Source organism: Falco naumanni, chromosome 18, assembly GCF_017639655.2.
Source record: "Falco naumanni isolate bFalNau1 chromosome 18, bFalNau1.pat, whole genome shotgun sequence".
NCBI classification, from domain to species: domain Eukaryota; kingdom Metazoa; phylum Chordata; class Aves; order Falconiformes; family Falconidae; genus Falco; species Falco naumanni.
In genome coordinates, this window is record NC_054071.1 from 1,054,366 (window position 1) to 1,077,979 (window position 23,614).

The 23,614-nt window shown below is 42.7% G+C and overlaps 1 protein-coding gene across 1 annotated transcript; it reads right to left on the bottom strand.

Annotated features, from left to right (window-relative positions):
- Window positions 1-5,412: 5,412 nt before the first annotated feature.
- Window positions 5,413-22,389, bottom strand: DCAF7 (DDB1 and CUL4 associated factor 7). The gene is made up of 7 exons (XM_040617348.1): window positions 21,942-22,389; window positions 15,626-15,784; window positions 15,100-15,211; window positions 13,919-14,037; window positions 13,081-13,290; window positions 12,354-12,471; window positions 5,413-11,815 (listed from the first exon to the last, which is right to left on the bottom strand). Exons 1-7 carry the CDS (start codon window positions 22,077-22,079, stop codon window positions 11,643-11,645), a joined length of 1,029 nt encoding a protein of 342 aa, XP_040473282.1. The 5' UTR covers window positions 22,080-22,389; the 3' UTR covers window positions 5,413-11,642.
- Window positions 22,390-23,614: the final 1,225 nt, after the last annotated feature.

The window sequence follows — 23,614 nt, forward strand, 5'->3', positions numbered from 1 at the left end:
GGTTAGCGGTGGGCTTGGCGGTGTTCGGCTTACAGTCGGACACGATGATCTCAAATGTCCTTTCCAACCTAAATGATTCGGTGATCCTGGTTCATCGTCCCCACGGTCACGATGTTTCCATGTGCTGCAGTCGCACAGTGTCTGTTAAAGTTACTCACTGTGAAAGTTGTGTTCTGGAGCCAACCTGTAGGAGCCAGCTCTAGCCCAGTTCATTAAAAGCTCAGCATTTCCTCCCCCCCCTTCCATTTAGGAGTTCATCTTAATGAGAAAGTGTTTTCGTCATTTAGAAGTGGAGTTGCTGACCTGCTGCATCCACTCACTTGATACAGGACACTTGAGGACAAATTTTTTTTCAGCTTTAGCATCTCAGTTTGGCAAGCCAACTTGAACACATGGACCATAAGCAGGACACACTCTTGCTAAAAACTCACCAGTGACACTAAATACAAACAACTTGGAAGGGCAAAACCCCCAAACCAGAACAAACGTACCACACAACAGATTTTCATAGATATTAGAACAAAGAAGGACTACTATGACCATCAAATCTGACCCAGCAACTCTACCCAGTGTTCATAAACTGCGTTTACATCAAATCATACCTTTTAAACCGACATCCAGGCTTCATTCAGCTGCTCTTTCCCAGCTTCTGCCTCCATTCCACCTGTGGGATGATATTTTTTATGGTCTTTTCCACAAAAGGGACAGCAGAGGGGCAGTGGTATTTGTGGTATTGTTGTTGGTTTGGTTTTTTTTCTTTTTTTTGGGGGGGAGGGGGAGGGGTTGGGTTGGGGTTTTTATGTGTGTGTTTTGGTTTTTGTTTTTTTATTATTATTATTTTTAATTTTTTAAATTATTTTTTTAAAAGTAGTATAGGCCTTCTTCCCTGGTGTGGCAATGGCCATCCTGCTGCTGGGAAACTCACCTCGAGCAGATGTTCTAGCAGCTGCTTTCCAATCTGGCAAACGTCTAGCAGCAAGTGCGTTGTTTTTTGAGTGGTTTTGCTCGCAAAGCAACACAGCAGCAACGTCAAACAGGTTATATCAACTGGATAAGCCACACAAAGAAGAAAACCGGATTGGAGAGGGATATTTATCAAAAGGGTGCCAGAATCTAAATCCCACACACCAGGAAGAATTTGGGACTTAGCCAAAGCATGACAACAATACCTATGATATCATTAATATTTTTTTAAACTGTCTAGATGGTATAATAAAGAGATCTCACAATGTCATACTAGGTGGACATGCAGATCTATAAAGGAATGCTTAGATCAACAGATCCAGCCTTTCTAGAGCAAGCAGCTGTGGACAAAGCCAATAATATAACTCTGAAGCTGGCCCGCTTTGAGCAGAAGGCTGGGCTAGATGACTTCCACAGATTCCACCTTGAAGTTCCCATCTTAAAGCCAGACTGGTGCTGTTAGTATTCAGACTTCTCTTTTTCACTCCCTCCTGTCTTATTGCTGCGATGCTAGAAAAGCATTTCTAGCTTTCCTGTCTAAACTATCCCATTTTCACGTCCAGCTTACAGTCATTTGTTTTCATCTCAAGATTATCCTTTTACTTAAATAATCCTTTCCTCTTCCCTAGTATTTTCTCTCTAAATACATCAAGAAGATAATCATATCTCCTTTCAGGCTCCATTGTAATAGGCAAGCAAGCCGCTCTGTCTTCATAAAGCAAGCTTTGCATTTGTGGTATCTTTACGGTGGCCTTTTTTGCCCTGTTCCAGTTTGAATTCCTCTTGTCTGACAGCATCTTTATTGATCTTGGACCAACTTCTCTACATGCTTTTTCACAGCTTCATGGTGGCTCATCACTATCCTTTATCAACCACTAAATCCCAGCTTCCTTTCCTCACTAATTTTCAAGTAGTAAAAGAACTCAGCATCCTTCACAAATTTCTCCTTGCCCCTCAATTCACAGCCTTGCACTTTATGCTGCTACATTTCATCTCATTTCTATTTCTCACTCTTCAAAGTCATCAGTTCTCTAAGATATTCTAGTTCCCTTGTATTATTGAAGCCTCCCACTTGTTCATCACCAAATTTAATTATCACACTCGCTTTTTGTGCCAAGGTTGTTACAAAAAGGCTTCAGTGAGATTACTCTTGGGACCAGAACTGGAGAGATTTAATATTAATTCCCCACAGTACTAGCCCTGATGTCAGAATGCTCCATTGTCACCTTACCATTTGGTATTTTTGTCCGTTTTCCAGTTTTTACATGCTTGCACATAAAATTCTCAGCTGAAGTCCTGTTAAATGAGATCGATTGCATGTCCTTCACATAGAAACCTGTTTACTTAAGTCCAGAAGATATTAAACTAGTTGCAGCTTGTGACAGTGAGCCAGGAGTTCCCAGCAGATGGTAGGAGACGGCCACCCTGGTAAAACATGGTCTTTCCATCTCCAACTGCCCAGGATGTCTGGATTTCACTGAAGCCTCCTCCACCTCCTGTCAAATCAAAACTAAAATCACTTGTCTGTAACAGTTCATCACTTCAGCTACCTATCAAACCTAGTTCTAGTGATTTTTATCTGCCAATTTGTGCTTCTATTCTCATTTTACATTATCACAACACTATATATACACAAGTACTGTTAGGCTTCCTTTTGGACCACCTTTTGGACCCCCCTTGTCTTTTTTTTTGCTTCTTTTCCCTAGACAAGCTGGTACACCCTTCCTAAACTGGAATTAAAGTTTATACAAAAAATTGGCATCTGTTTTGGTAGAATTTGAGGGAAAAAAGAAAAAATGGAGTAATTAGTTTTCCACCTTTACTGCCTACTTAATGCTATGCTAGTTTTGTGCATAAGAATCAGGTTATTTGTTTTGCCAATAACGCTATGGTACAAACTGATATTCTGTGGCTTTCCACCCAGATTGCCCACATCCTTTCAAAGCTGCGGCTTTCCAGAAGAGAAGCTTCACTACTGCAAACAGCAACTACAAAATATACTTAATTCTTCAACTTAAAGCTCTTCAGATTGTTTTGAGATTGTTTCATGTAAAACCATCAGTAAAGATATTCAGGGAGATTCTCCAGGAGCTGCTATGTTTATAATTAGCCCATTTGTTTTAAAGGAACTTTATAGAGGCCTAATTGTTTAATGCTGTCACGCAGCATGAAGTAAGAAAAGGAAATGTAATCCCTATTTTAGGGATTAAAGGGCACTGCACAGAGAGCCATTGACTTGTTAAAAGTTACACAGGAAGTCTGGAGTAGACCTTTGGGATTTCACTCCTGGCATCTTTTCCCAGTCTCTTAATCACTATGCCATCATCTTATTTTCTATTTTGGTGGAGTTTCCATTTTCTGAAGCATACCTGTCTGACTCAAAGAGCCTCTTCTTCTTGCTATCAGATGTACTATTTCTTCTTTCCTTCCCGTTTCCCTTCTTGTTTAGGTAGACACATCCTTCCTGGGGAGCTGAGCAGTCTCCAGGCTGAGCCTTGTCCCATGCCAAAACTTCCTTATTCTACATCTCAGACTCCACAGCCAGAGGCTGAGCAGGAACAGTGAGAAGAAATAAAAGCTGAAGGGCACCAGGAGGAGAAACACTGTAAATCTTCAAAGGATGCATGAAAGTGTCCTGAACTTTTTTCTGCAGATCCGGGAGAAGAGCAATCTCCCAACGCTTTCTTGCTGCATTCTCAGCTTTGAAAACAAAGTTAATGGAAAACTAACATCATTATCCAACTTCAGGTCAGAATATATATGAGCCAAACCTTACCTCACCCTCCAGCAGAATACACCACCCATGTGAAACTCCTTAAAAAAAGCATGGATGGAGCCCCCTTTTCCAGCCCCTGTAGAGCAGCTGCGTGCCTGTCCTGCCCTGCTGTCCCTGTTCTGCGGCAGACCTGTGCCTGTCCCACGGCTGACAGCACCAGCAGAGGGGGCTCGGAATCCGTCTGGTTAAAAAATAAAAGCCATTGGGCTCGCAGAGTGGGCAAAACTATAGCGAAAGAGGAGGAGGATGTGAAAAATATCATATGCTTTTAGATCATTACTTCTTTCCGAGCTGGCAGTCTGGACTGTTTATAGAGCAGCAGTAATGAAAAAGCACAAGATTAAGTGCGTTACAGACACAGGCTCCCAAATCATCTCAGACATCACTTTTTCTCTACGTCTTTGCACAGTATATTGTGCTACCATGGTGATTTTCTTTCAAGTATTTTCAAGCCACTTACTGATCAGTGATTAATTATGTGCTTTTCACTTACAGCAGGTATCACAGTGACTCTCCCAAGGTCACAGAGCAAGCAAGTTGTGCTAGATGTCAGCTGTTCCGTAACATTTACAAAACGCAGAAAACCTCGCCCTGCCTCTTTTTCTACCCATCTTCCTCTACAGGACTTTACAGCACTTGTTTTGCCACACTGACAGGCAATCTGTTTCTCGCATCACCAACCAGTTCCCAACTTTTTGTACTAGCAGCTCAAATTTGCAGAAGTTGCCTTCTTCCACCAGAGCTGAAACTGAGAAAATTTCTTCGGAGAATTCCAGAGCACAGATCCAGGGAAAAATAAATAGAACTAAGAGGATGTAAATACATTTCTAGGGTAAAAGACAAACAACTTTTAGAAGGAAAGCATCTTTTCCAAATATGGATTACTAGAATGAAGTCCATATATAGCTTAAAAACCACTGCAGCATCTTTACAGGCAACTCTTTCCACTGTGGTCATGAAGCTTAATAAGCTTTTATTTCAAAGCCAGTACACAAAGAATTAGAGAGGAATCCGGTGTTGTCAGACAACAGCTTAGTTGAACTAGAATTAATCTAAATACTTACTCATCAGTCCTGCTCATCAAGGTCTAAGGTAAAAACAAATTTCCAAGTTCTGCCACTAAGCCTGTAAAGAAAACACCCTTTAATAGAGGTCACCCGTCCACAGGAGAGACTTGGAGGCTAAATAAGTGCCTAATTGCTTTGTCTTCAATTTGCCTGTATTCAAAATCCTTAGAGACCAATTATAGGAATTAAAAAAACCCAACCATTTGTTGTGCAGGGAATAAGCACTACACAAAGAAGCTGGGAAACATAAGCACAAACAACGCTAGTATACAGAGACCCCATAGCAGGTTTGTTTTAAGAAAGCAAATATTTAAAGTACACTCACATGAGCCATTCTGTTCAAGTTCTGTTGTGACAGAGTTCCTAACAACATAATTATTCAGGGTAACTCGCGACTTAGAGCAGCTAGAATTATCAAGTTTGTTTGGATAGCAGTAGGATGAGAGATCAATACACTTCACCAGTTTTGCAGAGACAAGATGAAGCAATCACCCTCTCCTGTTACAGCAATAAACTTCACGCCGGTTAGATGAAGCTTATTTGAAGTAGTTCCCTGCTCAACCCCACAGGTACCAGTTTTTAAACTCACCACACAGTGAACTGCAGTCAATCTACAAATGTTCCATTTTTATTACAAAGTATGAAAGGCAGAAAATACTGTACCTAATACACAGGAGGCTGAAACTTAGAAAGAAGGTTAAAAAATCTGAATAAAACTACATAGGAAGCAGGAAATAGCATAAAAGGATGCAACATTCCACTTTCAAGCGATTTCAGAAAATTGCCTTAAAATTTACAGAGTTTCAACAATATGGTTCCATGACTCAGGTGTTAAAATCCATTGTAACAAAACCTTTTGTATTTTCTCCATAAAAATAAAGGAATATAGGGACACTGCAGTTATCCATATCAACAACATAAGTCTGTTGAATAGCAGGATACTAGGATTCCTCTAGGACAGTATAGTAGCGAAGTTGCAAATCTCAATACGGAAGGTGGAGAAAAGAAGGACAGAAGTAAAACTACTATTGCTTTAACATATTTTAGTGAGAACAAGAAGTCAGGAATCTTATATGGATGTTTGTACAATCATGCTACAAAGATTACACCTTCAGGAAATTACCACAACGGGACTGTGAATGGGAAGAGCAGAAGGGAAAACACACATAAAAGTAAACATCTCCTACTTGACTATTGGTAAGAAAAATGCTTCGGCGCAACAGATTTAAATTACATTTTACACGGCTAGCAACCCAAGTTTTAGGAAAAAAAAAGGTTCCTTTTAAATAGTAGATTTCATAATTCATATTTACCAGGTTGTCAAAAAAAGCAACACATCGCTTCTCAGCTGTACTAGGACTCTTGCATTCACTGGTTCTTGCATTTCTGCCTTTGTTCAGATTCGACAGACCGATCCTCGTCTCTTAACAGAGGGGGCTTGCGAGTCAAACATCTTGCAAACAGGAAAGCCAACTCCAAGGGATGAGAGCTGTAACCCAGGCTTACACCTACTCATGGCCACAACATTTTTTCAGGAAATAGCTTATTTCTTCATTTTGTTACGATATTCTGAAAAGAAATAAACTTAATGGAAGCCACATAGATATTTTTTATTATTATTTATTTTTATGATTATGGAAATTCTAGCTCGATGCTGAGTATCAGAGGCTTCACAAAAGGCCACCGAGATGCGGGGCAGACAGTTACTTGAAATCAGGCAGCAGCAAGCCGGTCTCACAAATACCTTTGCTCCTGGAGTCTGCCATGAATCACTAGATGAGCATACAGTGACTGGTATTTAGTTGCATTTTTAATTACTGTTCTTTAGTGCTGGTGAAAGGTGCTGATCGAAAGTTCTGGAGATCTCTTCCTAAAAAACCAAAAGGAGCCAGGCACACACTAAACTCCTCTCAATATCCTTGAGAATGAGATGTTTCTGACTCTTCTTGGGTAAGCAGAGGGAAATACAGCTGCATCTCTAAGGAAGCATGAGAAAGTGCTCTTTAAGTGCCATATACAATTTATCCCCTGGATTCTCTGCAAAGATCAAGAGAAACGGGGATGTAGTTGACAGTACCTTGCCCATTCCAGAACTAATTTTGGACATTTCCTTTTAATGTCCGCTGTACAATAAATACAGGCCTGCTCTGACAGCAAAAAAGCAGGAAACACTTATCAGAGAGAACTTGTCTTAACTGACAGGATAACAGTGTGGATTTGAGGTGGTAGGACCATTTTGCTAACCGGCAATGGGAAAACTAAACCCTTCAGTACTTTGATGGAACTGTAAGCGTGCAATCTATCGAGCCAAGAGCTTATCCTTGCTGCCATTCATCCTTTTCAGTATGTCCTGAAAGAGTTAAACCACTGCTAACATAAGGAACTGGTAAGTTAATGAATTTAGGTTGTGTGAATTTACAGACGGCAGCTGCATTTTTTTCCTGTCACAAAAGTAAGTTACCCAAAGAATCCAGCTACAACTTTACACAACCAACCTGCCCCTACTGCCATCATGCTGAGATGGTAGAAAAGACGATTCCCGAACACCACCAAGCTTCTAAGCAAGAGGGACTCACTCCCTGGGTGACAAGCAGCACTACCTTACTTGGGCTGGCCTTGCACGATTGTGTCAGTCTCAGAATACAGAGCTTCAGTTTAACATTAACGGTATTGTCAAGTGCTCACATTTTTGGTGTTCAGTAGAAACAGGGGAGGGTTCACTAGGTATTGACAACCACAGCCAGTTTAGCATTTTGGTGAGTTGTATTAAACATGTTATACAAAACACAGACAAATGCCTACCATAAAAGGGCTGAGGAAAAAATGACTCTCCTCCTATCTCACCAAAAATATATTTGTTAAAGTGCCATCTGCAAGAGAACAAAACAGACACACTCAGCTTTCTTCATTTACAAGCACAAGAGCATCTGTGAATTCCAATATATCAGACTCCTCCCCTCACCTAGTCTCTGGCAGGCAGTGATCTACAATTGAGGCTGATGCAGCTTTCTCACTGCAACACCAGGCAAAAATAGACCTTTTTACTATTATCCAGAACATTCAGGAGAGTAATTACAGCTAAGTTTTGAAAGGATCATTAACTTTGACTTATGAGAGGCAATGCCTCCCCCGTTAAGTACATTTCAAGGTTCCATAAGGAACAACCTGTATTATAAGTCTCCTTCCATATCATTCTTTGAAACCACGGTGCTTTCTTTCTAAATAGATTGTCAAAGCACTCAAATCCTTGCTTTTTAGATCCCGGCACACAGAAGTACAATTCCCAAAGATGCAACCTACGATAGCCCATTTCACTTTGACAATTAACAGAGTTGGCATACTACACACTAAATTGACATCCAACTTATCTTCTGTAGGTTTTTACCTCACTACTAACTTTTACATGATCAAGATCTCCTGGTTGAGAGACAATACACTAGCAACAGGTTCTCCACATGATAGTAGGCATCTACAGAAAGCTTGGTTTAAACACAACATAACAACCAAACAATAGCTTAGTATCTTGAATTAATTGACTGGAAAAGTGATACAGAACTACTTAAGTGAGAGAAAAATTTTTCTGTCCCAGAATCAGTCTTGCCTGTACCAACAACAGCACAATATTTTCTGCTTTGCTAACATCACTGAAGCTCACTTTTTCCTTAATGTCACTTTATACTCAAGGAACACGATGCATTTGAAAGCAGTTGCTCTGCATCCTGTGTTTGTGCAATAAGCACAAAATAACTGAATTCAAATATCAAAGTATTTACCTTCATAAGCTTTGGGAAAGACCATGCTTACAGGGGCTTCACACCCAACGTAACTGCATGTTCAGCAGGTGAAATGTGATGAGCTATCTTCTGATTCATGGGCTGCAGTGACAAGTCTCAGGGTTTTATTTTATCTGTCAAATAAACTTGAACCAGCAAGTAAACTGTTAGCTCCCTGCCGCTGTGTCAGCAGGTGCTGGCAAAAGGGCACCAAAGTCTCTTCCTTCCTTCTCTATATGGAAGTGCCATTTGCACTACAGAACATCTCACCCAGGAGGATTTTCATGTCTTTTCAGTCATTAACCTTTCAAGTGACTTCTTTGAAAAGAAGCTATTTTAGGTAGCATTTCCCTGTTCCAAAACAGCCTCTGGTGATTTAAAATGTAATTTCAGATGAAGAATGACAATGGATTATGCCCAAAGCAATATGTTGTAGATCCAGAAGGAACCCCAACTGGCTAAACAAACAGGATATAGGCTTTATTTAGAATCCACTGGAGCCTACAAGTTTCTTTCACTTGCTTTTGATGAGTTTGGAATGAGCACCCAATTCCACAACCAAGCAGTTTTACGGATGGAAGAACTAACACTGGATCCTATTCAGGTTCATAACAGGATTGTTTTCCAACAGTAGCAAAAGCTACCTGACTATTCAGGCTATTAGTCCCTTTATACATGCTCTCTTCTCATCATCTTAGTGTAAGAGATTGTATTCCTCTAGAAATAAACTGTATTTGCCATTTAGTATAGCCTATGGAGTCTTCTAGTGACTTCACTTCCAACTGAATTATCTCATGTCTCTTTTAAAGCACAATTCTACAGTTGCAAAAGATGCATTTTTAAGCTAATGCAAGAGATGCATTCATCTTTTAGTCACGCCGTCTATACAACTTCTATAAAGCTGTGAATGCCACTGTATGCTTCTGCTATGAAAATCCTAATTTTCACTTCATTCTGCATAAGTATTTTCCGATTTAAGATGAAGTGCTATTGTAAAAAGTGATAACCTAATAGTTTGGCTAATGCTGTTCTGACATCTAGATGAAATCTGTCTGCAGAACACACTACTCTCAGCACTGCTGCTAATAGGAAAAAACGACCTTCAAGAGAAATCAAGCTTTCCGTCAAAAATCCCACAACTGAACACAGAATATGACTGACAAAACACGAGCCTGAACCGCGTTAGAGTCTCTTGGTTCTCTGATATTAAAAGGAGCGATGGACTAAAGCTGTCCCTAATGAATTCCTATCAAATTCAGAAGGCACTGCTTTTCTGAGCTCCACATTGAGAAGCAGCCTGTAGAAGAGTATTTCCATACATCCAGAATGACAAAACTCCTCAGGTTCTGTCTGTATTTGACAGTGCTTTCAGTGTCAGCTGCACTGTTTCACAGAAATTGCTTTCCCAACTTGCCTTTCCTGCATAAACTGACAAGATTCGAGTTTGCCAGTGTCCTACTATTTATAAAGCTGCCTCCAGTTGCAGGTGAACACTCATTAAGTGGAAAGACAATCTTGATAGTTTCTGACATTTACATCAAAACTCAGCTGGTATACCCTTACAGACCAGCTATGGTTGTCACGTCTTCATCGGGAGAGTACAGCGGAGCATTCATCCGAGTAGCTATGTTATATTAAGACTTCAACGGAGATTTTTATCTTGCCTAATCTGCTCAGCTTTGATTGACAAGTATTATCATAGGGCAATCCGCTATCCAAAACAGAAACAGAAGCCCTTGGGCACATCCCCAAAAGATATGAAGACGACAAGTGCCAAACCTTATCCTCAGTGGTGCGGTTTCTTTCCTTTTAAATCCATCTTAGTGCATTGCATTAGGGAATAATTTCTTTCAGATAAACAGCTTTCATTTGGATAGCGGACCAGCTTTTCCAACTCATCTTGCTCATTCAACAAGACCTGACAGTACAAAGCACATACACTCTGGAAAAAAAAAAAAAGATTGCTTTGCACTCCTTTCAAGAACTCCCAGGAACACAGGCCAAATGCAAAGAAGTTCCAAGGTACAGGCTAACCACAAAATCTTGCTCATATTATTTGCTAATCAAGCAAGCTACAAAGTGTGAAACCATTTTATTTTGATTTAGATAGTAAGTCTTCTGAGGGGAAATAATTTGATTGGAAGTTTCAATGCCAAATTTGTTACAAATCCCATTTTTTCAGTTGTTGTTTATCTCCTGGGAGCTTAAGTCATGCACGTATTTTCTTTCAGAAACCTATAACCATTCTGTTAGCTAACACAACTGCAGGATACACACAAATTCAGTTATAATTTAAAAATAAGGCCTACCATAGTAACAACTGCCTCTAGCATCAGAAAAGTGTAAAGAAATTGTGCAACAAGTACTTGTACTTTACAGCACCACAAAATTCTGCCCAGGTAACCAGGTTTCGAGAGCCAAGGCAACAGTTAATTCTGGCAGGCCTTTACCGCCAGGGAGCCTGCAGTGTTACTGTGATTTGTATCAACAAACAGATCCTGCTTTGGGCATATGGAAGTGGATCACATATCAAAAGTAAGAATTAGGGAGAAAAACCTTACTCAATAGAAAGTTAGCCCAATATATAAAACCCATACAAATGTTTAAACAGTTTAGAGGCAGCAACAACAGGAATGATAAAGATTCCTGTCAAGGTGGCTGTTAACATCAGTGTCTTTTTCCCCCACCTTGTTTTGCACCTGCATCTATTAAACTAGTTGATGTGCTGCCTCAGCTGGCCGACAAACACATGGACATATGCAGCAACTTAAAAGCCTGCAAGCTTATTAATACAGTCAACAAACAAATATACAGAACTTTTACTGAGGGGAAAAAAAATAATAAAGGAAACCAGAACTCAGAAGGTCCAAGAGGCTCAGTACGTCTCTGCATTTTAGAGTCTTGGAGGGACAGGAGACACCTGCCATTGATTCTTGTAACAGTTTCTTGTAACAGTAGATGCAAAGCAACAACAGATACTGGCCACTTGACTTGTGTTGTTCTTACTTTAGAGGGGAGGGGAAATTATACAGCCCTGCCTCAGTGTGGCATGAAGCAGTCATGTTACACTCTCAAAATCTCCAGGCAGTTGTTGTAGCAGATAGCTATCCAGTCTGGCTGAGTTGATGCCCACTGTACATTGTTGATTTCTCCCTCTGCTGTATAGGCCAAGATAGGGTCCTCAATGGCACGAGGCATTTGCTGAATATCCCAGATGAGAGCCTGATGGTCATCCGCTGCAAATGGAAGAGAAAGTTGGAGGTAGAATCAAAGTATAACGAGATCCCCATACATGGCTACTAACAGGCATATAGTCCAAGAAGCTAGATAGGATATGGCTGTTGCCATCCAGATGAGTACTCAAGCCACAGATACAATGATACAACTATGCTCCAACAAAATAAACTTGGATCATTATACATTATCCGGGACAAAACTGAAAAACAAATCATCAGTGGAACTCACACCATTTGAAACCGTCTAATAACTAGATTGCAAAAAACTAAGGAGCATTAAAACAATATACCCTAGCCAAAGCAGATGCATAGCTTGGGCACTGGGCTCACTGCTTCCACACAGTAAGTTCTAGTAGGTGTCTACTTCCACAAAAATTTTAGGGAAGTCACTAATAAAGGGCTTCTAAACCACAGGTATTTATTAGCAAAAGGCAGGCAGAGAACTGCATAAAGTTTTGGAGACAGAGGATCTTGCAAACGCAGTGAAAGACTCTCAGAGATTCACCAAGGCAGCTAGATCGGGATGGATTGCACTTACCTGCTGTACAAATATGGCAGGAAGAATGCGGTGCCCAAGCAATTCCATTTACACATGCTCTGTGGTTGTTTAACCTGGCAACAGGAGTGCAGGGAACTCTGACATCTAGAATCACGACCTTCAGGAACAAAACAAAAAACCAACTAAATTATTAACCTGCCTTTTTTTATTTGTTTCTTCAGAAAACCAAATATTTTGAGCTAAGGCTACAAAATTCAGGCCTTTCCTAAAAGATGCAGTTGGCAAGCAAACACTGTTCTCAAAGAATAGCTTTCTACCTGGTCAATGCGCTGTATCTCAAAAGGAGTCAGACCTCACAGGGAGGGCTTGTGAGTCATGCAGCAAGGGCAAATGAATTGTGCTTCCCTGAAGCAGCACAGGTGACAGACTAAGATACACTGCCTTGTGTGCTGAACCAAGAAAGAGCAAGGTGACTAAAACGCTTGCAGTTAAGATTTTGTGCGAAAACTACTGCCCAGCTGGCTCACAGACCCCTCTTAAAAATCAGCTGCAATATATACGAGCTACAGAGATTTTCAAGTTTATAATGCCAAAGTTATTTCTTTAAATCCTAATGAAGTTAGCATACTAAAAATTTGTCCTTAATCGTATTCCAGTTCAGGTACCGACACTGCCTCCTTAAAGAACTGACTACTAATCAGTTCCAAGCCACCTCCCAAAATAATCACAACCATTAGTACCTACAGAAGATGAGCTGCAGCCTTACCTCCATGCCGTCCATGGCCATTGTAGCAAGATAGTTGGGATCCTGCTTATTCCAGCAGAGACGAAGCAACGGATGGTGCTGTGGGTCCTCATAAATTATGGTGCTGTGTTCCAGATGACGGAGATCAAACATCCTCACTGAGCCATCTGCACCAACTGAAGCAAACATATCTCTCCCACCACCTGCGCGGCTAAACGCTATGTCATACACCTGCTCAGCAACAGGACAGAGGGAAAAACAGCCTTAGTTTTAGAGAGCACACTGCCTCCTAATTCCCTGTAAAATGGGTTTTACATCTGGATAGCAGATGTAGTTGCAACACATTCTGTCAAATACTTGATGTTCCTAGCAAGTTTTTAGTTATCACACTTGCCAAAAAGGAGAAAAAAATAAAGGATTACATCATTATAGGACCACTCACTGAAACTAAACATATCAATTTCCCCGACTGAGATTTTTTTTTTAATATTAATTGCCGAAAAGTAATATTATGTTAAAATGAAAGAACCCTGCAAGTTGTTTATTGCCTTTGATATGTAGTTCATTTCAATTCCGGTTTGGCATTTTACCTCATTTTCCTAAAATATTCTGCAGCATAATCTAGCAAAACAAGCATATTTAAGTCCAGATTCTATGATGAATAAACTGGGTAGTTCTGATAGCCAATAATGTAGTTTTAATTAGTTTGGTACTCAAAGCAGTTTATCTTAATTGTAAATAAATTACTTTTTTGGATCATTAGATTTTTCAAGGGAAAAAAAAAAAAAAAAAAAAAGAGTTCTGTTCCTTTTCTACTGCTTAAAAAATATGCAACATAAACAATCAAAAAACAGGTCACCTCTTTGTCATGTGCAATAAGCTGGGTCTTCACATGGCCAGAGACCAGGTTTACTCTTCCCAGAACCTGTCCTGTCTCCAGACCCCAAATAGTGCAGGTTGTGTCAATACTAGAGGTACCTGAAACAAAACCACTTCTGTTAGCAAAATTATCACAAATTATTTAATCACTTACTGGATTAATATTCCCCAACATCTACAGATCAAAATAGCTACAAGAACAGCATACAATTAAAATCAAGAATGTCAAACAGCTAAAACTCTACCATGCATTTAAATGACCCAAACCTTTTAGCTCAGAAATAGTCTTCCACACAGGAATAAAGTGTAAATAGCTCATGTCTACTTCAATTTATTCAGAAGCCTGACACAACTCTGAGATGAACCTTCCCACCCTGGAAGTCTCATGTGCATGTCAAAACCAAAATTCAATCATACTGTTGCGATAGTGTATTATTAATTGATTATTCCTGTGGACTGAAGGTGGGGCTAGCAGTAAAGCTCTAAAGATATGAGAGATGCAACACAAAAAATAAATCATGTAGTAAACATTTACTAAGACATATTATCATCGTTAATCTCTGGGCAAATCTCCCTGACATAAATGGCTGTACTCTTCTGGGAAACAAACCTCTGCTGGATCAGTCATCTTGGATTCACAATTTGTCCCACAGGCTATAACTAAACCTTAAGCATTCAGCTCCCTACTCCGACTGAATTAAGGGTTCCTGGCTTTGCTACTGCTGCTGAAATGGCTTCACAAAAGACAAAGCTTGGTACACAGTTTTCTATGCACTCCAGAACACACTGAAATAAGTCACAGGAGTTCAGTTACATGATCACTTTGAACTACAACAACAGCTCACCGGTCCTGAAGGCTGAGACTCCCTATCTGCAAATACAGAACATCCCTAGCCCAGCTTAAGTGACCCACTCTGTACTGGACACGGCACCTTTCCATGCAAAAAATAGTTTCCATAAGCTTCTCAGTATTTTTTTTTCATTTTATTTATAATCTAATAGAATGGCAATTTCTATAATGTAGAAGTTTGTCCACTGGTTATCAGATTACCCAGTGGGCACGCAACGACACAGCAGTCAGTCACAGCCCAGACTCCACCTGACTAAATTCAAACACGTTATCTTTTCCATACTGAAAACGAGTCATTTTGTCAGTCTCACCTAGAAGGTAAGGATCCACTTCATTCCAGTCAAATGATGTTAGTGGAGCACAGAAATCAGAGTTCTTGTTATTGTTCAGCAAACACTCCAGCCGGGTCTCTGTTTCACCCACCTTTAGAAAAAGTGAAACACCTGACTTAAAATAGCAACATCACATGTCTTGTTCCCCCTGCACTTCCAAAACTTAAGGTGTTAATCCTGGGTTCCTCTCCTCTCAGCTTCACATCCTAAAGCTCTGGAAAACACAATCACCATCTCTATCTTTAATAAGGCGACTGAAATAGCAACTACCATGATAATTCGGCTTCTCCTACAGTCTTCGTCTTTAGTCACATTATTGCAGTTAAGAAAACAAATTATCAAGTACTCTGACTTGATTTTATGTCTTAACCCCCACACTGTAGAGCAAGGGCAAGACTTCCTGAAAGGAAAGTATCTCACTTCAAAAAATCTGGAGTGAAAATGAGATCAGCACGCAACACAATAAATATCATGGTTCATCTTTTTCTAGGGAGGGTTTACTCACTCTCCACACTCGCAGATAGTCACCACTGGTTGCCAACAGGTCTGGATACACTCCCTTGGTGTCTGGGATCCACATAAGCTTTGTGGTAGGGTAGGGGTGATCAAAGGTGTTTCTGCAAATGAATTCTGAGCTCTCTTCATCCAAACCAACAAGCTGCACCTGTAGGAAGCCATATTTAAAAAAAAAGCGTTTTATCAAAATACTAATGTATAACAAAAGCATTAGGACTGAGTGTATTTCAGAAGGACACCTACTGTAACCTCAAGGACAAAATAAAAGAACCATCATGTGAATGGAACGAGAAATCGTTAAAGCTTTGCTTCCTAGCTGGGGCATGTAAGCAAGTGAAGTATATATAATCACCACAGTGCTTTACTTTGAAGAGACGATCTCAAATGAACTGAAATCCAGTCCTAAAGGATTAAAGACCACCCTTCTCTTTTCCACACTGCAAAGCCTAGTTTAAATCATACTTAAACTGCACAAACATTATTCCAACTAATCTTTAACTGAACTGATGCCGACAATGTCATCTTCAGAGAGCAGGACAAGCTGTAGTCTGCACAACAACCACCCACAATTAAAGCCCATATCATGGAATTCTTGGCCATGACCCTGCAGATTGTGACAGATCATGTCAACTAGCTATCAAACTCTTTTCAGCATCACATTACCTAAAACATTCTGTCACAACTGCACAAAATTAAGATACAGATTAATCACATCACAGAGTTGGAAAGTAAAATAGAATTCAGACTTAAAAGAAGAATAGGAAAGCTAAAATATTTACATAATTCTTAAAATGTTTTGTGTGAAAAGCCCAAGAAAGAGGCCTGCTGAAAGATTCTGGGTAACTGAATTCCAAATTAGGTTTTTTGCACAGTAACGTGACAGTGGGAAGGGCTAACTCACCCAGTTGTGAGTGTGATGCAAGACAGAGCAAACAAGAAACTATCTTCACATAGCTTGGTCATGACAACACCTGAAGTAATGCTTCAAGTCCCAGACATTATGTTATTAGAAAAATATTGACATGTCAGAAAGTGTTCAGAGAACAATATGGTGCTGGGAGGATGTGTTTAATCCAGCAGTGACTGCAAGACCTAAACAGGATGAAAGCCCCACTGTGTTACATGCTGGTCAAACACAAACATTATGAGGACAGCTCACTACAATTATTTGTAAGCTGCTCACAGTAGGAACTTCCTAGTACTTTCCACACAGCAGCTTCCTCCTGGAAACAGTAGCTTAATGGACTTTTTCCTAAGATGTTTATCTGGAAAAATCCTAAATATTCTGGGATAAGCACTTTAGTTAATAAACTACACATCTGAACCAGATTGGAAATCCACTGTGTTTTTTTCCGCGCAAGAGAAAACCAACAAATGCTTCAGTGAATATTAAACTGCAACATAAGCAGTTATGAACCCATTTAGAGATGCTCTTAACAAATGCAAACCTTGCGCCCCGCCACAATGAGAAGATCCATCCTTTTCACCCCATAACAAACCCTAAAAGACATATCCAAGTATGCAAAAACAGCGTATTTGCCTGGCGCTCGCCGTATTACAGCTACTTCTTATTATACTTCACACTCTAGTATGAATCAGTCAAGAATCTCCCAGTCTTCTGAAGTGATTGACAAATAGCTCCTTTAGGGATCAGAAATACTAAGCGGATTTTACAAAGGAAGCAAATTGTCCTTGGTGATAGAAAATCTTGTGGCAAGGTCAGAATCAGAAGACAAATGACCTCTAATCATTTCTTCTCCTTTGCTTATGCTGTTTTCAGCTCAATATGAGTGTATTAAGCCAACATAAAGCAATCAACATACTCGTAACCAGAAGCAAATCTCAAACAGCAAAGAGCCCACTTTTATTGGTGTGAATTTATATATTCCTGTGCTGCATTTTTGTATTTAACCCTTCCTCAGATCTGAAGAAAAAGCAGTGACTATGTAGCAACTCACTATCTTTGTGATCTCTGACATTTTTTTGGTGCAAGCCAGGTTAGAGAACAAGAATTGCATTAGCAACACTAGAGCTCCTGGCAGCTGGTGAAGATCAGGTGTCTGACACCGACTGTCAGACCCAGCAGCAGCCTGCGATAACCCCGAGCAGGAGGCACTGGTCTGCCCAGAGACAGGAGCAGAAGCAGAAAATACTGCTTGAGAAGCTCTATTCTTTCCTAGCTCAGCATAGTCAAAGGTATGACTCTTCTCTTCGGACTTGATCACATACAGTGATTACAGAATCCCTCCATTCATCCCCTTGTGCAGGCTGAACATAAGGGGATGGAACGCTGGAATTCTTTTCAGGATGCTGATTATATTAGAGCCCCATGTCTCCCTCCTGCAAGTAAGACAATATTTGCGGCTGCTGCCAGCCACTGCCCAGAGTGTCTGAAGTGCAGCCCAGGGAAGACTGAGGTGATGCTAACGGGAAAGTAACTGTCAGTCTGGACACAATTTGAACCATTCTACATCCACCTGTAACTCGTTCCAGTGGGGAAATGAAGACCAGTGTGTTCAATCTGCATTAGTTTTGCAATTATGCTATGACGGTGGCTAGGAATGCTAAACATGTATTTGTTTCTCCAATACATCAAGATATGCTAAAATTGGATGTGGATTTCCCTATCATAATCCAAGCCTTCAGCAACATAAGGCTTAATTGCAATAGTGCATCTGAGTCAAGAAATGCCTTTCACCAGCGTTCCTTAACTTCTAAAAAATTACATCTCTCTTCCAAAATAATCCAAAAGATTCAGACCCAGAATTAAATAAAGCAGAAATTGCTAACAGCTTACTTCTTCTTGCATGCTTTGAGGAACAGCAAAGTTCACAGTACTTTTTTTAGAAAACCCTATATCCCTTTAACCTAATTGGCAATTACTAAGAATGACATTTTGCAATTATTTTATGGTCATGTACAATCAGAAAGATCTCTCTGCACCAATTAATTTGCAACATGCAATCAGTTTTTTATTTTGCAACTCTAAACCTTACAGAAAAAAAAATGACCCTCTGACAAACCAACAGCCCTGAACGCTCTCCAATTCGAGGCACTGTTCAGGAAAAGGTGGCAACCTGGGAAGCACGTGGTCATAATCTGTCAGGCTGCTCCAGTGACAGAAGCGAGCAGAGTACAGCACCACCCTCTGCTGCTTTCTAAACTGGACTCCAGTTTTGTCTGACAGGTAGATCCCAAAATCAGCCTTTCCTGATGTTTTCCACGTATCATTCCTGATCCATGAAGCCACAGTCAGGAGCCTGTTAACAGCAGGACGGTGTTAACAGTGAGGTTTATGAACACCTCTGTTCCCTCCTGTTATGCCAGTGATCCCCGAGACATTATAAAGGCTGACAGCAGTTTCCCAACCCAAGTACTCCAGGAAACACTACCTCAAATAATTTCAGTTCTTCCAACTGGAGCAAGTCATCTCTCTTTTTGTACCAGTACTCTGACCAGCACAGGTGTACAAGCTGAAACAGAACTCCTCTGGGATTCAAACAGTTCTCAGCAAGTAGCTTTCTGGCATGCTATACAGCCTGTTAGCGCGGGGGCTGACAGAGGTTAGAAGCGTCTGGGGATTTGGGATAGCACTAAATTAGGGTTTGGCAGTCAATAGGTTTGAGTATCCCACAAAACAGAGGCTTAAACAGCCATTTTATATATGTAAATCATAGGTACTTCAAGCTCTGGTAATTACTACAGAAATATAAAATCACAGAGACAAACAAGACAGGAATCTCTCCTCTTTCTTTCACTATAATTCCCTCACAGTGAGGACTTCTGCTGCAACAAACACTTGGTGCACAAAGTCTTTTTAAAGGCACCTTTTTAAAAGAAACCCTAAACCAGAAGGGTAATAAGGAAAAGGTATATTCACCTATTTGGTTAGAATTTAAGAAAGCTAGAATTGCTATTCCTGACTTCTTTTTTTTTTTAGCATATTACGGGTAAGGATGCAAACCAGTTATTTGGAATAAACCACTGCAACATCAGGAACAGAAACACTGGAGCTTGTCAGGAACTTCTCAAGATTTTGAGTACAAAGAGAAAGTTGAAATGAAAATGAGTTTTCATTATCCTTTTAATTAGTGCCACTGGTACCTGTAAGTGTATTTTGATGTCAGAAACTGGCAATATAAAACATCTCAACGGTGAAGGGCAAATTATGCAGAGGACAAAGCTTTCACACATGCCGTGTAAAAACTTTAAATTTATGCTTACTCCAGAAGTCAGGCTATAAAACCAACTGCTCCAGACCCTTTGCAGCACAATGTTATGGACTACTTAACCAGGCCAACTTCAGTTCTCCTTGTTCCTTCAGTTATACCACTTACATGGACAGAAGATGGAATTGAAGGAGTTTACAACTAGCGTGTACCTAACACAACTGTACAGTATCTGTCCAAGAGTTCCCAAGCTGGAGCAGGAAGCTATTCCCTGAATGCTTCAGTATCCTCTAAAAGGTTCAAAGGTGTAAGAGTCCTAGTAAGACACCATAAAGATAGTGCAGATGAACCACCACTCCCAAGCTTGTTCTGGTCCCCAGAGTAAAAGGGCCAACACCAATACCCTAAGCAATAACAATACTTGCAATGACTAAAGACTGCTCTCTTAACCATCTTCCTACAGGAAGGCTGTACTGAAAGCACTACAAAAAGCACCGAACTAGAAAACCACACACACACACAACCAACAAACCCCTCCAACAAAAAACCCACGTTAGTCTGAAATACCAGAGACACAGCAAAACATCTCAGCAAAGTGAAGGTTATGTTTCCCTGCATTTATTGTACAAGTTTAATTTTCCATCATACATCACCTTTATTTTTATGGCAGCAGCACTCAGACTGGCATCTCATTCTCCATACAATTAGTTTCCATCTCTTTACACCACATAGATCTCATAGCATGTGGTGCTTACACGGACTGAAACCAAAAGAGTAGTTATTCCTGAACATCAGAGATCAAGAGAAGCCCTGGGGAATGTTTACAGACAGCACTAATTTACACAGTCCTATACGATTTTTGTCTGTAACAAGCATCAGTGTAAAGGGTAGAGAAGAGAGGGGCTGACTCAACTGCTTCGCACTTGAAGACTGAACTGAAAAGCAGACCTGATCACACTGTAATCAAGAGCAACCCCAGGGAATGGTCCAAACTTAAGGAATACCCCCTTATTAACCAATTCCACCACCTCCAAACAAGAAGCCGTTTGCAAACTTGTAACTTTACCTTCTCAGAGTACAGACTACAAAAACATTTTCAAGTTGGTCTTAAAACAAATTATAAGTTTTCAAGCTCTGGGACCTGCCTTTCCCCAGCAGTATTCCCAGAACAACAAACACAGTGCTCACCAGCATAAGGAGACAACTCACACACGGCCAACTCATACTGCCTGAACTACAAAGTGCACAGTAGAAGTGCAGTAATTTAACCACTGTTAAGAGATGTCATCCCTGCCTCACCGTCACTCCCTCTCATTATATCCTTGCACAAAGCCCAATTCCCAACACCAACTTTTCTGACAGCGTTTTCTGCCATCTCCATTCAACAGCTTGTTTAATAGCTACAAAGCACACATGCTATCTGCAAAACCTTTAGTTTCATACAAATTTCTGGATGCTCTGAAACTACGTCCACTTCCTCATCTCTTTTTTACCTGTATGAATTCACGATACCAGACCAGCACACTGAAGGCTGTTCAGAAATAACTACACACACGTTTGGGGAAGCTCTATTACCAATGCAAGGTTCTCCACTTGTATCTGGCAGGGAAACACTGACAATATAATCTCATGCCTCATTACACCCTTGTTCTCCGAGTAAAGGTACTGAGGAATCAGTGAAAGTGGTTTACATACTCACACAAAAAAAGTTACCGCACGAAAGTCCTCCACAGCAAGAAATCAGAAGAATCAGCACATTTCCAACAGAGTCGCAGGCATCCAATATGCACGCAAACTTTAGTCCTGGGCATAAACTTTCCCTCATAGGGGAAAAACCAACAGCCAGGTAGGCTCAAGCCACAGGGCCTTCCCGGCTGGGCAGGGCCAGCAGCAGCACCCGGGGCTCCCCCTGCCCCCGGCAGCCCCGCAGGGAAGAGCCCAGCCTGTATCTAGGCCAGCAGCAGCACGGCAGGGCCCGCCTGAAGGCGCTGCACAGCTCCCAGCGCCGGGCAGGGCAGGACACCCCCCGCCACACCGACCGCAGGGGCCGTGCCCGGCGCCGAGGAGCCGCCGGGATGACGAAGGCTGACCCCTTCCCCCCGCCGCCCGCTCTGCCCCGGCCCCCCCGCCCCCCACCTTGTTGTTATACTCCTCCACGAAGCTTCCCAGCGCCAGACGGAACCGCTTGTCCGGCCGGACGCTCCAGTTCATGGCGTACACGGTCCAGGGCGCCTCATACTTGTAGATCTCCTTCCGCTTCCCGTGCAGCGACATGGCTCGGCCGAGGGGGCCCCGGGCAGCGGCGGGGCCAAGGGGGGGTGCGGGCGAGGCCGAGGAGCGGCCCGGGCTGGGCTCGGAGGGGAGGGATGGGCCCGACCGAAGGGAGCGGGATGCGAGGCGGGCCAGGGGAGAGGGGCAGCGCGGCCGGCCGGGGCGCAGCGAGGCCGCAGGGGTGGCGGGGAGCGGGGCAGGCCGCAGTACGGCGCCGCGCCCCCAGGCCCGGCTCCAGACCCCGGCAGCAGCAGGAGCAGCGCGGAGGCCGTTTGGGATTCAGTCCCTCACACAACGGGAACGGAAGCCACGCGGGGAATCCCGCCCACTGTGTGCTGATTGCCTGCATTGCCTGTCACTTAGAGTTTGAGGCGTCTATTGGGTAGCTCACCCGTCCGTTTGGCCCTCTTCGGTCTGCTATTGGTCACTTTTCCCTTCATTCCAAACGGACGCTCACCCTCCGGCTGGGATAACCTATCGTTGCGTTTGACCCCGCCCCGGAGGGAGGCCGTGCTGGTTCTCAACATCTTACTGGCTACCAAGGGTCGCAGTGGCGCGAGGCGGGATCTTGAACCCTTATTGATAATCGATTGGCTGGCAGCGATGCCAGTCACATCAGCCCGAGGCGGGCGGGAGGCACTTCAGCCTCAGGGCGATACCACGCGTTCGAGTCCCGCCTCCGCCGAGTGGCGGATGAGGCCGGACCGGTCTCTAATTAACTGAAATTTAATTACGGGGGTATATTATTACAGCAGCATTGGCGTATGTCTGGTGCCCTACTGGGGGAAGGGGCGCGGGTGGGCATCTGGCTTGTAGCCCTGCGGGCAGTCGGGCTCCCTCTGGCTGGGCGGGCACGTCCTGGGGGGACCTCGGGGCCTCCCGGCTCTGCAGGCCGAGGCACCGTATGGGCGGGGCGCGGCATCCCGGCCCCTGCCGGCCGAAACCTCAGCTGGCTGGGGGGTAGAAACAGCCCCTCTGGGGGCCTGGGCAGGGCCTGCCGGGCGTCTGTGCCCCTCCGCAGCCCCACGGAGCGAGAGCGGGTGGGGAGAGGCCAGCTGGGCCCTGCTGAGGGCAGAGGCCTGTCCCCGCTCTGGGGGCCCTGCGGGTGCGTTACCCGCGGTCGGGGGCTGGCCCTCCTGCAGGAGCCGCGGCCCCTTCAGCGAGGGATGAGGATGGCCTTTGGGTATCGCCGTGCTCATTTGGAGCTCTCTGTGTAACCTCTGCCTGCAGTGCGTCTGCGAGATGACTGATGGGCAGGGGAACAGCGGCAGGCTGGCCTTGTAGCCTGAGCTCCTGCACGTTGCTGCGGAGCCTGAACTGCATCCCACTGGGAAGACGTTGCTCAGCAAAGTCCCCCCTGGACCCCCGCCTTGAGCTGTAAGACCTGCACAGGGGCTCTGTCAGCCCCACACTCCCTGCGTGAAGCAGCTAAGGTCTGACCACAGGCTTTTCAGGGTTCTTTGCAGACTGGCACCTGTCTTTTGTGCTGCCAGGGATGAATTCACAGGTGCTCCCAACAAACACAGCTGTAATCCACA

What these genes read in the sequence shown, in the direction of transcription:
- DCAF7 (XM_040617348.1), bottom strand. Translation starts at nt 22,079, where the DNA reads ATGTCGCTGCACGGGAAGCGGAAGGAGATCTACAAGTATGAGGCGCCC. An exon ending in TGGAGGAGTATAACAACAAG is followed by an intron (nt 15,785 to 21,941) that starts GTGGGGGGCGGG and finishes GGCTTCCTACAG; the next exon opens with GTGCAGCTTGTTGGTTTGGA. An exon ending in CTGCCATATTTGTACAGCAG is followed by an intron (nt 11,816 to 12,353) that starts GTAAGTGCAATC and finishes TTCCATTTGCAG; the next exon opens with CGGATGACCATCAGGCTCTC.